A 14374-nucleotide genomic window follows, 5' to 3' on the forward strand; every position below is an offset into this window, starting at 1 on the left:
AATTAGCTTTCGGGGGGAGCTGAACAATTCGTTAATGTGACACATTTAGTGGAAAATCCGCCCCCGTCCACAGATCGCATCAATGGCAGCCACTTTTCCATTGAGTTATAGTTGCAACGGCCGAGAAAAACCGAGAAATTGAGCAAAAAATAAATAAAATAGGAGAGGCCGAAATAAAAATAGTCAAAGAATTGTGTTTATTTATCGCCGCTCAGGCACAATATATATCTTTGGAAATCACCTTTAAATCTTCCCCAGCGATATTGTAAATCTTTTGTCTTAGGACCGTGGTTTGCTCGAGCACTTTCCATCTTCATTTTCCGACTTTTCCCGCCCCGCTTTTTCCATTTTGTATTTTCGGCTCGCTTTTTTCCAACTTGCCGTACTTTGATGGATGCTTTGTTTTGATTCGGTCTGATGGTATTTTGGTGGCAAAGCCTATTTGTTGTGCCACACGATAATCCCAATTGTAAATTTAATCATTATCGCCTGTGTTTTTTTCGGCAGTATACTGTCAACTGGGCTATGAACGCAAAATGTTAGAAAATGGAATCAGAACGTTTAAAAAACCAAAATCATCGAGTAAATTCGATTTATTGTTTTCTCAATAAAATACCATAAATAAAATAAAATACATATGTGCATATTTGATTTCACTGCCTCCTTGTTTGAATTTTCCATACACTTGTCTACATTTTATAAACATTTATCTTTCGAGTTTCCGTCAAGGCTTCAAATTTGCCTTTATCCATGAGAAAAATGCTCCAGTCTTTGTGTAAACACCTGGTTTTTTATCTCCACAATTCTCACTTCCATATGAAATGATACCGGCCAGATATACGTGCTCCCGGTATTGAATATTAAGGGTTATCATCAAGGGACCTCCGGAATCGCCCTTACAGGAGTCTTCTCCATTGAGGCCAACAGCACAGATTTGTGATTCATTGCGGAAGAACGGCATCATGTTTTGGCAGTAATACTTGTTTTCAAAAACGGTGTTGCGCAACAACACCTGACTAAATGTTCCGTGGCTCGTGGCCCCCCAACCGGCGATTTCCAATCGGGATTTTTGCAAGGGGATGGGATCTCTCGGCACACAAATCGGTCGAATTTCTCGGGTATATCTAAGGAAATAAGAACCTTGGTTCATAATGGTCAGAAAATGATGCCTTATATTGCAATACCCACCGAACTGGCGTTTGAAGACGCACCAAGGCGATATCGCTTTCTAAGCTCGAGGTGTTGGAAAATTGTTCATGGACATTGAAATACTCGATGCCGATCTCCACAAAGGGGGCGGCGCAGTTTCCTCTAAGGTCGCAGTCTGGATTGGTGGTGATGTCATGCTCGCCCAGCCGCACTCGCCTGAGCACCAAGTCTGGGTGCACACTAATAGGCTTGACCACACAGTGCGCAGCGGTCAGGACGTAGCGTTTGTTGATCAGGGAGCCACTACAGTTGTTGGTCAAGGTCTCCAGTCTGCGATTCTCGTAAATAAGCATGGCCATCCAAGGATATTTATTGGGCCTCGCCACTGTGCCATATGCCATTCGGTAAGAAGCCGGAGCTTGTCCACAGGACTTTGGTAGAACGTTACCTGGTTCCGGGCAGCAGGTGTAGTGCCGCTTATCCGAAGCTGCTGCTCCGGTATCGACGGCACACTGTCTGTTGACCAGTAAATGGGCCCCATCTTCCAACGTAGTATTATGGATACGAAGACACTTGTCCCGTCGGGTGCATTTTTCATCGGCTGGACAATCTTGAAATTCTATAACTATTTCGATTAGTAAGCGGTTAAGTAAAAGAATTTTGTAGCTCCTTACCCTGCCTTGGACAGCAGTAAGCATGAGGGCCGCATTGCCTGCTCGCTAATATTTTTTTCCATTTTTGTGTTCCCCGAAGACGCCCCAAAGAAGGGCAGCTATATTGACTTTTACATATCTCATCGAATTGGCAAGGATTATAAATCTCTGTAAGGGATAAGAATTAGTGATTGGTAGATCGGTTACTATCCGAAAAGCATTATTACCTTGCCTTTGACAGTATACGTAGATCCTTTTTCCTACAGATATCTGTCCGGAATTGATATAACATATTTTATTTATTATTGATTTCAAAATATTAATCGTCCACGTCCGGCCTTGAAACTGGGCACACTCATTGAGCATGGTGCATTTTTCATTGGATTTTACATAGGCTGGTAAAGTTCGAAATTAGAAACAAAGACATAAGACTTCGATTTGGGCAGCCGTTTACCTTTCTTTCGGCAGCAGTATCTTTCATAAGCACAATTTTTGTCCCGCAATATTGCTGCTTTGGCCCAACCTATATCCTCCGATTGCAGAAAGTAGTTCAAGGGATCGCATGATTGAAGGTGTGTACAGTACTCATTGACGTGACACTTTGAAAATTTATTGTAAAACTGTAACTGAACTGAAAAAAATATGATCCGTGAAATACGCGCACAGAATAAAAGAGATCGCTTTTTGTGCGGCTTTGAGTTTCTTGAGTTTTTTGAGCTTTAATGAGCTTTAAAAATGATAATAATAATAATGATAATTGACTGAAAAACAAATTACTTCAACACTATTTTTAATTATTCGTACCATGCCCAAATGACAGCAACAGTAGAAACCCTTGTATGAGAAAGCAAACAGATACTTTGACCATGTTAATATGTGGACGTTCAAACTTTGAGTGTTCTGAGGATGAAAGTTAGACCATCAGCAAAAATGTATAATATATATATATTCTGGGAAACATAAATTGAGTCATAGCTCAAGCTGAGAAACTGGACTGGCGTGTTATTAAGAGAATTTTAAACACAAAAATTTTCACTAACTGTGTGTTTCGATCATGAAAGCAGCACTGATCTTGGGCACATGACCATATAAGGTCAATTATCTCTCCGAATAATGTATTGTTTTGGAAAGCAAAGTGATGGCGGGTACTTAATTTAAAAACTTTTCACTCATATATAATAACAATTATGCGTATGATCGAGAGCACTGCCGGCAGTCAACTAACTCGGATCTCTGGCGCTGTCTGATTACGAACTCAAAACAACTAAAGTATGTATTTGATGACTTATGATTCAGAGCATGAGATTGTCCTTATCCGATTTGTGAAAACGTCGGCAATGTACCCATTAAGTAAATATACATAAATAAAAACCATGGATTGGAAATGGATTGTTCCTACATTAATAATTGATCAATTTTTAGTGTTGTGTACCAGATAAAAAAACACAGATATGGAGCATTAACATAGTTTTCAGAACACTGCACTTCTGTGCAGTTCTGTAAAGCAAGAAATGAGTACGTTCATGCAGAAGTCTAGTTCGTGAGCATTTGGTCAAAACTAAACCAAGGATGAATCTATTTTCTTGTATTTGTTTGACGATTTGTTTACAATTTGTAAAATAATATTTAAGATACCACACATAGAGGGCGTGTTTCCAATCGTATAGAAAGCACAGTCAACAGATGGCGCTCTTAAATCTTTATTTGGATGGCCGGCAACGTAATAATTATTTTCAAAAAATCTGGCGGTTGAATTTAAATTGTATTAATTAAGGCATTTTACCTACGAACCGTTATGATTATATGTATACATAAATAAAAAAATTAAGTTGTATCAGGCCACTTTAAGGTAATGTTTTAATTCTTTTTTATAGTTGGCATATATTTATGTACGTTTGCAACTTAGTTTGTCTGATACAAGGGATATGCATGAAAACTCCGCATTAGTTGCACAGCTTTCAACTGACGCAATTTCAACGAAATTTAGTGCATGCGCTTATCAGTTGTATGTATGTGCGTGTCTATTTTTACCAAGGTAACACCTGAACTGAAGGTTGTTATTTTGCCATCAGTCAGCAGCTTGGCAATCGAACATGCGGCACATCACTTTCCAATTAGAGCAATTAAGATCGAAGTTCTCCAATTCCACCTGTTGTTCAGTTTGTCTGTTGTCAGGTGGCAATTGAGGTTGTTGCTTTTGCATTTCGTGCTTTCCATTCATAAAATCGAGCTGCATGCGGCAACAGTGCGTATGAATTACGTCAGCCAATGGATGTTTGTGAGTTTGTGGAGAGAGTGTAGAGTGGAGATGCGTAACTTCACATCTCTTCTCTGCGCGTTGAGAGCGCTTCTGTGTGAAAGGTGTAGAGACAGAGAGAAAGAGAGAGAGCGTGGGGCAGCATCAAGGAGCTTCAATATCAAAACTACACCGTCAAAAAATAATAAGTATGTCTGTTTATTCTGATTATGCATTAAACCAAAAACCAAATCATGCGAGAAAGCAATTACGTTTAATTTACATAGGTATTCAAAAAATATATACACATACTAGTTTTAAATTACATATAAATAAGAAAAAATAACATTTTCTTCAGTGTGATTTGTTGAACATCAATGTCCTTTGTGTTCTTCAAAACTTGTATTAAACACTTATTGCCTAGTTTATAAGATATGTATGTATGTATGTACTTTTGTCAGGACTGGTTTGTAATGAAATCTGTAATTATTTTACCGTTTATGCTCGTTCAGCGAAATTCGCTGAAGAGTTGAAGATAGGGTGGGGTGGCGGCGAACGGGGAGCTTGGAGCATTATTTGAGAGCGAAAAAACGGCGCAATTCTCGCATTTACATTGGATCCGTCGGTGGAGACGGTCGCACTGCTCCATCAGTCAGTGCGAAAGAGACACAGCGATAGTGTGAAAGCGAGAAGGCGCGTGTGTTATTGTTATTGTTTTCATTACAAGGCGCGCGACGAGTGCGAAATGCTAGTGTTTTCGTTGCTCCGCTGAATGGCGCAACGGAATGAAAAAAGCTGATAAAACCCGAAAACAAATCGAGGGTAGTGCAAGAAATTGAACGGAAACTGATAAGCATAAAATTAATGAACGCTCGTGAACGCCAACATTGCACCTGTGGAAGCGGTATTAAATGGACAGGTGGGTAATTGTGCATCAAATTGTTGCATTTGGAGAGATCGGATGTACGTGCATACAAACATAGCTGCTATGTAGGCTCATATGTGTGTCAGTGTGCCAAGTTGGGAGCTTTCAGTGTCAACACGTGCATATACTATCTCGTTCGCGCCTATTTACCTTGCTGTTTACTTACAACACTTTGTTGCTGTAATTACTCTGCCTTATCGGTGTGTGTGTGTGTATGTGTGTTGTTGTTTCCTGCGCTCCGTTATAATTCGCTCGCTCTCTCGCTCTCAGCCTGTTCTCTCCTACTCACACCCTCATCCTCCCTCTCATTTAATTCAAATCGTATTTCAATTTATTTTCGTCTTTGCTTACTCTCCTTGTATTTACATTAAATAGCTTAATTTATTGCCCAGTCACTGTGCATGCAATCCGTTGATGCAAGTGGTGAAAATGCATTTAGAAATCAGCGAAACAAGTGAAATTTATACATATATTAACATATGATTAAAGAAATGCCAATTTTAAACTTGCTATGATATGAAAGTAATATATTTGAAACACATAACGATTTTCTGCAAAATTTTAGTTATTGCATTATACCCTATAATACCCTGTTACCCTATCAGTAAGTAAGTCTCAGTATTTGGCACGTGCCTTGTACACCCGAAATTTAAAATATTTTTCCATATTTAGATTGCATTATTCATTCCAAAATTATTTAACTTTAATAGCATGTCTTTTGGGCTTTCGGCTTTGCTATACATATTCTGCGACGTGTGTTTTTTTGTGTTTAGAAAAAATAAATAAAAAACAAAAGTAAATAAATTCAAAAAGTGTCTTAAGTATAGCAAATATTGATTAAAACTGAACGTATTTACACTCAATCATTTACTTCTTCATCTTAGAGCAAACTTCCTCACAAATGCTGCTTCTTGTTGCTAAATATATCTTTGAATGCATACAGCAAACATGATTAAAGTTAAATATAAGCTGTGTGCTTAAAAATAGTCTGTAGTTTTGAATAAACAAGAAAAATCTGCGAATAAGAGAGCAACACGTGTATGCCCATTTAGCCAACAGGATGGGATAGAATGCGCAAAAGAAGGTATTAGGAGGTCGGTTTTACTCGGTTCTTCATATAGCGAAAAAATTAGGCCAGATGTGTTAATTGATATACCAAAATTCCGCGCCAGGAAAAGTTGTTTACCTTTCGGGGCTTTTGTTCAACCGGACTGTCTGGCGAACTCTTTAATCTGCCGGTTGGCTGTAGTTCACACGTCTAATCTTCTCTATCGAGGGGGTACCATACCGTATAGTCCCTTATCAGAGGCCTTTCGTCGCGAAGACCAAGTCGGAATGAACTCTTATCATTTTAGCAAGAGTATATGGCGATAGCAACCGCCAACGCGCGATTGTAAATTACACACTCGAGTTTTTGCAGTCTGCTTGGTTGGTTATTTATCAATAAAAAGTAGTCTAGGCCCACGTCAAATAAATTTGATAATTTTCAGAGGGGAAAAAGCAACAGATGTGGAATTATTAGCCACGTTAGCGCACAATAAAATAAAATATATTTTTAATTGTTTAATTAGAAGTGCTAAGCCAAGTAGCCGGGTTTATTATTTAGTTCTCAAGTGCCTGTACGAATTCTATCAGGCAGCAAAATAAATTAGTACTCAGGAGGCTTGTGTGTTAAATTTGATTTTAAAAGAGTACCAGATAATAATACGTAAGTAGTGTATGTAATTAATAAAATGACTAAGGATTTTTTATGAGTGGTATTTTTTAGAGGATTGAAAGCAATATGGAATCCAATAAATAGATAAGTTTAAGGCTTAATGAAACAAACGATGGAGACATTATAGCATATTAAGGGGGCGTGTTATTAAGTAACATGCTGTATTTTTTGAATTAGGTCCGACTATTAAGAACCTTAGATCACCTAATTCAGTCCATTTAACACCCTGTCAATCTCAATTGTGATTATTCGCCGGGTGATGAAAGCTAAATGAGCGAATCGCATATGAGATAAGCCAGACAGAAATTTAGTCAGCTGCACGTAAATCCCCATCCAAAAGTGCTAAGCCCTGATCCAAAAAACGCCTGGTTTGCCCATCTGGATGGAGTGTTTCTGTGTATGTGGGTTCGTGTGCTTTGTTGATTTCGACGAATTTCATTCTGTCGCCACAAAGATACACTTTTATGCCCCCCTAAAAAACGTACACTCGTATGTGATGTACATTCATACATACATACATGTGCTTGTGATATCAATGGGCTTAAGGCGTTCTATGTATGTACATACATAGCTAACGGAGCCCAGAATTTGTGTGTGCTCTGCGCCTGTTACCCGAAGCAAAAAAAAAAAAAAACAAAAAACTGTAACTTGCCCTCTTTCTGGGGACCTGCAGACCAACAACTACTACCCCACTCTCATACACGAGCGATAGGAACTATAGATTGCTGTATAAACAATTTTTGAGAAAAATTTGCTAACCTTGAACCGTTGGCAAAAAACTTTCACAATGAAAAAAGTTCAGTATCAAGGACCCAGAAATGTGTAGCGAGTCGATTTCGGAGCGTTTTTCATTTGGCAAACGAGCAGTGGCCAACGCTGCGTATACGTAACCAAGTTGTGTGGTGCAAAGAAAAGTCTCATGTGAACGTGTATGTGTGTGTGTGTGTTTGTGCTTTTGAGGATGTGAAATGTCGTAAGCATCTACGTACATACATACATACATGTGTATGCGTGGGGATGTGCGTTTAAGGTTTTTGAACTTGTTTTCGGTAATTTTCCATCATCCAGCCTGTTTTTGGGTCAATTTATTTATGCTAAAATATATCGAAACCCGAAGAAGAAGATGAAATGATTAAAAATACACCAGCAAATATAAAAATCCAACAAAAAAGACTGGTATTTAGAAACAGCGTATGAAAACAGAAAGCTCACAACTACTTAGAAATTCCTTCGGCATTTCGGAAAGGCGGCAATCAAAACAAAGTGTGCGAAATGTTTAAGTTTATTCATATATGTACCCAATACATATGCATGAGTATAAGTGCTACACGCGAAATAAAATAGCTAAAAATACAAACAAATATGCGCACGAGAGTACAAATGTACATACAGACATACATACATTGTTACGCTGATATATCGAGCATGCCTTGTTAATGGGAGCCATCACGATACGATGGTATGGCAGCCAGGGCCCTACACAGATAATAATTCCGAATTCCACACATCTTCAAAAATATTAGAAATTCAGAAAATATTTAATCGAAGGTAACAAAATTATTTGAAGCGCGACTGATTGTTTTGAATTTATTAATTTGTTTTTCAAAATATCACTACATTTTACCGATATACATTCTCGTTGTGTACACTGATGCAAGCATAAAAATCAAGTATACGTACCGTGGGCCATTTGAAAATATTTCTACATATGTATTTGGTCATGGGCAACAGCGTAGTTAGCAAAGCGAGAAGATTGGTCACACATATTTAATAAAAATGCTACCCCGCTTTCCTCTCCCCTTTTTGAACTTGCGAAAGTAAAACTTAAATGGATATTGTATTCAACATGAAGAACTATAGATGCTCTTCTGAGAATAAAGATACGTTAAGACGGGGAATGAACTCAAAAACAAAATAGTGCTAAGCAGATAGAGCTTTATCTTGGGACACGACCATTCTTCAATCCATTTTAAAAGATTAAGTCGCTTGGTGCAAACGCGTTAAATGGCTTTGTATATAAATAAAAATAACAACAGATAGAAATACTTTGCGATAATATCGTAAAGTGCACTTGGATCTAGACTTTGGACGCGGGGGAAATGCTTCCAAGCATAATATAAATAAAAAGTGATCTTTATTTTGCAATAATACAATCCTAGAAGGGCTATAAATCAATTCACAATCTTATCAAAATGAGTCGCAGCTTGTTGGCTTTCATCTAATCGCTGTAATAGTTAGTTACAATTTGGTGTTAAAACAGTTGCCTGTTACCAAGCAGACATGATTTATTCCTTGGAATCAGGAAAATGCGGGAAAACAACAATATTAAACATCATAGCAAATAGCAATAAATATCAGTTGAAGTGATTTTTTTTGCGGCCTTTTCTTTCTGTCTCAATGGTTTTGTTAATAAATATTAAGGCGACTAAGATCTTTATGGCCCATGATTGGCAATTTCCAAAATCATTTCTTAATTTGCGGCATTTATATATTTATAATTATTAAATGCTCGAATTTATTGCTGATCCTTCAGTTCAAGGGGTTTTCCTCGTCACGCAGCTCATTTCCAGCTTGGTCATTATACGATCGGTTATTACTTACCGTTTATAAGGTATATAAATATTTGACTTTATTTAATTGTTGCATTATTTATGGACGTGTTTGGCCAGCAAGTCACCTTTACCTTTACCTTAATACAAGGCCCCAAGATTTAGCCATAATTCTCGGTTGATAGTGAAACTAGACTGAACAAAAAAAGAGAGTGAGAGCGTCGCGGCGAGAGGCGATTTAAATACTTGTTCGCCACATTCAAACCTATAGATAAGTCTTGGGAGTCGTCAGACAGAGCGTCATAAATATTTATTTTACATTTTTATTTTTTTTCTTTATTTTTTTTTTACTTGCCGCCTCTCTGTGTCGGTCTTCCTCTTCGCGAACGTCGGCGCGCGTTGGAAATGTTTTCGGTTTTCGCGTTGGGCGGTTTAGTTCCCGTTGGCTCGCGGAACTATTTGGTCGTATACGGCGCAAAAACACTACCCAGCTAAAATAAGTGTAGATCAAACGGGAATACAGAAAATTTGCAAACAGCACAGCACAACACTGGGCATACGTAGAAATCCACCTACAAGTAAGCCGGGTTTCAAGTTTCAGCTTGAGCTAAAAAATTATTCCCTGGGTTTCGCACCCATCGCAGATAGTTAATTATAGATAGTTAAGCAAAATTTCGAGTTTTATGTAACATCATCACTCTGCCCTGGCCATCCACAGAATCTCAATTGCACTTGGAGCCAACGGTCGGCGAGCAATGTTAGCCTAGAAGCCGGAGACTACAGCCACCAGAATGTCCAGCTAGCAGCCTCAGGAGCCCCGATCTCAGCCAGGCGCCGCAGACATAACACATCGAAAGCCCAGAAAAGTGAAGGACTCGAATTCGGAGCGCATTTCTTATTACCAAACATGGCTCACTTCAGTGGTCATCGCCAGCCGGCGGCGGTGCCGTCCCATTTCAAAGATCTCTTTACCAATGGCCAGTTGGGGGCGGCGGAGGAGAGCAACAACAATGACCAGAACGAGCAGGAGAATCGTCCCAGTAACAATAACAATGCTGGACCTTCGGAGCCCGCCTGCTGGGTCTTCGGTTACGGATCCTTGTGCTGGCATCCTGGCTTCAACTACACCAAGTGCATTACGGGATATATCCGAGGATATGTTCGACGCTTCTGGCAGGGCAACGTCACGCATCGCGGCTGTGAAGAGAAGGTAGGTGGGATAAACCATGGATTTAGACACGTCTGGTCCGCGTCTGTTGATGTTTTTCTCGTGTGTTTACCCAACAACTAGTGGTGGTGATCTGGTAATTATTTTATTACCTCCGCTGTTTGTTTTGAACAGTTGCCAGTTTTCAGTTCGAGCAAAAAGTGATCAGGCACGCGTTATCTATTCGTCGCGCGTTATCAGTTGTGTTTGGCTAATGGCGAACAACAAGTGAAATTAGCATTTACCAGTGTCTAGAGCGACTGCCAATTAAGATACAGATTGTGTTTCAATTAACATAAGTGATTTGCTTGCTAATCGAGGCAGGACAGGCCCCTTTCGACTAGATATCAATTCGTTTCGGAGTATGAACCAGTTTGGAATCCAAATGGGAATATTTTCGTATATTAAGAAGTAATAGTATTTATCATTTTTGATGCTTAATTGAGGTCATTAAATATTTGCATGCTTGTAATCTAAGCATTTTCAAGTAAAAAAGAAGAACGAAGGCAAAATGTAATATGAAAATAAATAGTAATAAATTTAAATTGAAATCCCTTACGCGGCTATTTTCCCTGCGATCGCGACAAATGTCAACAATTTCGAAATAAGTCAAGGTCCATATATGTATGTATAACCCCAGTTATATACATGTGCAATGTCGTAAATAATGCACATATACAGAAGGTAAACAAATAGCCCCCAAGTCTTTGTGCAGGCGATGAATACACAAGCTCCACAAACGAAAGTGTATAAAATACAGCCCAGTGCTAATGTGTACTTTTATTCTTTGTTACAGCCTGGACGTGTTGCAACGCTCGTTGAGGACAAAGAGGTGAGTAAAGTATAAAGATCATGATTCCAAAGGGGAGGTTATATGTACATACATACATATGTATGTATATGATATGATATACATTATACATATGTATGTAATAAAAAAGGGAGTGCGCCGTCCGAGTTTCCCAATGTAAGCCCCATTCTGTGTAGGCGGTTTCTCGGCCGAGAAAGTGTGGAACACCAACCCGGCGAGTCCTACCAACTCGTCCATATCTAAGATTTACTCTGGCAGATTTCCGCAGACAACCTGGCGCGTAAGGATTCGGATAAAATCCTCTTTATCCATACGCCAGGCGAAATTCCGCAGAATATAGGCGAATGCACCACCACCACAGGATGATGGATGCACGTTTTACACCTTGATACTTTCTATCCTAGGCCCGGGGACTTTCGCCCAGGGCATTATCAGTGGAGTTACCAGGAACTCGTTTTGTGGCCCCGAGAGACAAGCATGGAAGACTCAAACCGGCACGACATATACTGCTATCAGCGCTATTTATGCGCGCCATCAGCGGGAAAACGAGTTGGGAATTATAAGCATAACCGAGCGCGATATGAATAGCACACCCCCGATCCGAAAGATACGAGTTCAAAACCCGCGCTGGGCGAACGCTTTAAATATTTTTAGATCTATGTGAACCACATGTTTTCGTGTATTTTATTAAATATACATTTCCCATTTTTGATTGCAGGGAATCACTTGGGGCTGCGCCTACAGAATAACAGGCAGCACGGCACTGGATTATCTCAAGCAGCGCGAGTGCACCCTGGGTAAGTAAATCGAACAGGAGAGTAGTAGGGACCAACATTTGAGCTAACCCACGATGACTCCAACAGGTGGCTATGCAACAATCGATACCAAGTTCTTCCCGCGCGTCGCCTCACAGGACACGCCCTTTAGCGGCGAGGCGGTCGAGGTACTGGTCTATGTGGCCACGCCAGAGAATATCCATTGGTTGGGCGATGACCCCGTGGAGGAGATTGCCCAGCAGATCGTATCCTGCCGCGGTCCCAGCGGACACAATGCCGAGTACCTGCTGCGCCTGGCCCTGTTCATGCACGAGGAGATTCCCGGCGTGAGGGACGATCATCTGTTCGAGCTGGAGCGATTGGTTTTAGGGGAACTGTACCGCCGCCAAATACCTCTGTCGTCTGTGATGGGCCGCAATCCAGATAGGATACGCCGCGACTCGCACGAGGACATCCGCCGCCCGCCATCGTTCGAGTTCACATCCCGTGTGCCCGATACCAAGCTGCGTTGCCTGAACATTTGATTGCTGCTGTGCTGGCGGCCGAGTGGTATGCAGGTCGCGTTTTTTGCTACAGCAAATTCCAAATTATTGATTGACATTTTAGCATGTTAGGTAACCAGAGTCTATTGCCAAATTCGACGTATTTCTTTAAATTGTAAATAATCCTAGGCCTAATCATAAGCAGCAACTCCTCCATAAGTGATCTGATTTAGCCAATAAGCTAGGATTAAGCACAAAAAACTTTTTACGCGCAACTGTCAGGGAGTTAAATTACATATGAAAAGAAGTGAATACAGTATTTGGGTTTTTAATTAAATACAAAAGCATTCGCGCAAAATGGGAATATGTGGGATCGTCTAGATCAGGCGAAACTAAAACTAATTGGTGAGGATTTCGGCGGCACGATTCTCCATCAGTTTCTCCATGTTCGTGATGGCGCCCATCCATGTGTCCAGAGTGCTGGCCATGCCGACAATCTGGCTGCGGTTGAGGACGCGTGGTTGCACCCACGACATGTTCACCACTCCAGCCACTTGGTCGATCTCGCCGCGGACGAGATCCAAAGCCAGAGCCTTCATGATCAGCAGCTCCACTTCCTTGGCGGGCAGTTTGGTCTCTTGCGCGATGTCGGTGAAGGAGATGGCTCGCTCAATGGCTGAGCGCTTGAAGGTCATCTCCATGAGGCAGAGGAGGGAGATCTTCTGGCGCAACTTGACCTCCTGGGCAGCCAAATCGGGAATCTTGGACCAGATTTTCTTCATATCATTAAACCTGTCCAGGAGTAATAGGTAGTGTTAGTTACTGCAGATATCAAATTGCTATTACTACACACTTGTTAATATCGCCCGTGTTGAAGGCTTTAAGAAGCTCCATGAGCCACTCATTTTCCGTGCCCTTAAGCGACTCCAGAATGGGATGAGCCAGCAATTCACCTATGTTGTAGACACCATCGCCCAGGAGCGCAGCCAGACCCAAGAAGAATGCCTGCTGGGCCCACTGATCACGGGGGTACTCATCCAAGGAGCAGCCCAGAAACTGTAGGCCACATCGGTAGTAGTCGCTGTGCTTGCCCACTCGCCGATAATACTGGGATGCCAGCATGTAGTATTTGCCATGAACGGGCGTCACATTACCCGCTTCCTCCAGGACATCACGTAGTTCCTCAATGATCTTCTTGGTGGCATTCAGATCGTTCAGGTTGCTGAGGTACAAATTACCCTGCATCACCTGCAGATCCCAAACGGCCTCGTCGCAGATCTTCACCTTGTCCTTCATCTTCTCCAAGAATTCGATGGCCTCCTTCTTGTCACCGATGTTGTCCACCACCACCTCGAGAATCTGGATGAGGCCATAGGGGTTTATTCTGCAAATACAAAACATGAGATACTGCCGAGTCATCTGCAGAAGCCGACTCACTTGGTCTCGAAGGTGGACAGGAAGTTCTGGTACAGCTGCAGCAGCGCCGTTTCGTCCTGCAAGGATTCGTGACGCACAAAGGTCACCAGTTTGATGGTCAGCTCATTCCAGAGTCTGTAACATAATTGTATTACAAGAGGAAAATTGAAATTTTAGGCAGAGAACTAACTTTTCATTGTAGAGCTCCTCGATGAGCGTCCATTCGGCGGCGAGTTCTTTGTTGGTGGTTTTCTTCTGGGTCGCCAGATAAGCGGTGACATTCGGCTGAGGATTGGACATCGCAACTGCGCTTTGTGTTGAATTAATTCCAAATGTAATGTTTAATGTATTCCCAAACTACAAAAATTGCAAATCACAATCGCCGACGCAGCTGTCACATTGACAGCTCGCTTGTGTGGCCGTTTGTTTTTTAGCTTATTTTGGTATTTTGTA

General features: G+C 40.9%; 3 protein-coding genes across 5 annotated transcripts; 1 reads left to right on the forward strand and 2 right to left on the reverse strand.

The window, feature by feature from the left end:
• Positions 1 to 647: 647 nt before the first annotated feature.
• LOC117143557 (spaetzle-processing enzyme) lies at positions 648 to 2968 on the reverse strand. Its single transcript, XM_033308299.1, has 6 exons — positions 2843 to 2968; positions 2607 to 2702; positions 2030 to 2197; positions 1824 to 1970; positions 1189 to 1768; positions 648 to 1124 (listed from the first exon to the last, which is right to left on the reverse strand). The coding sequence occupies exons 1-6, from the start codon at positions 2856 to 2858 to the stop codon at positions 725 to 727; spliced, it is 1407 nt and encodes a 468-aa protein (XP_033164190.1). The 5' UTR covers positions 2859 to 2968; the 3' UTR covers positions 648 to 724.
• A 1692-nt stretch (positions 2969 to 4660) lies between these two features.
• On the forward strand, positions 4661 to 12817 carry LOC117143560 (glutathione-specific gamma-glutamylcyclotransferase 1). 3 transcript variants are annotated; one of them, XR_004459618.1, is made up of 6 exons: positions 9683 to 9807; positions 9948 to 10439; positions 11233 to 11268; positions 11966 to 12044; positions 12111 to 12637; positions 12695 to 12817. XR_004459618.1 is itself a non-coding variant. In XM_033308302.1 (5 exons), the coding sequence occupies exons 2-5, from the start codon at positions 10137 to 10139 to the stop codon at positions 12545 to 12547; spliced, it is 855 nt and encodes a 284-aa protein (XP_033164193.1). In that variant the 5' UTR covers positions 4661 to 4957; positions 9948 to 10136; the 3' UTR covers positions 12548 to 12817. The 3 variants fall into 3 exon arrangements, 2 of the variants coding, with proteins under 2 accessions (XP_033164193.1, XP_033164192.1); XM_033308302.1 differs by lacking the exon at positions 9683 to 9807 and adding an exon at positions 4661 to 4957 and having other exon boundaries at positions 12111 to 12817; XM_033308301.1 differs by having other exon boundaries at positions 12111 to 12817.
• Positions 12818 to 14327, reverse strand: LOC117143558 (26S proteasome non-ATPase regulatory subunit 13). Its single transcript, XM_033308300.1, has 4 exons — positions 14112 to 14327; positions 13943 to 14056; positions 13359 to 13889; positions 12818 to 13297 (listed from the first exon to the last, which is right to left on the reverse strand). The coding sequence occupies exons 1-4, from the start codon at positions 14219 to 14221 to the stop codon at positions 12904 to 12906; spliced, it is 1149 nt and encodes a 382-aa protein (XP_033164191.1). The 5' UTR covers positions 14222 to 14327; the 3' UTR covers positions 12818 to 12903.
• Between the last annotated feature and the right edge of the window lie 47 nt (positions 14328 to 14374).

The sequence above is a fragment of the Drosophila mauritiana genome, chromosome 3R (genome assembly GCF_004382145.1).
Source record: "Drosophila mauritiana strain mau12 chromosome 3R, ASM438214v1, whole genome shotgun sequence".
NCBI classification, from domain to species: Eukaryota; Metazoa; Arthropoda; class Insecta; order Diptera; family Drosophilidae; genus Drosophila; species Drosophila mauritiana.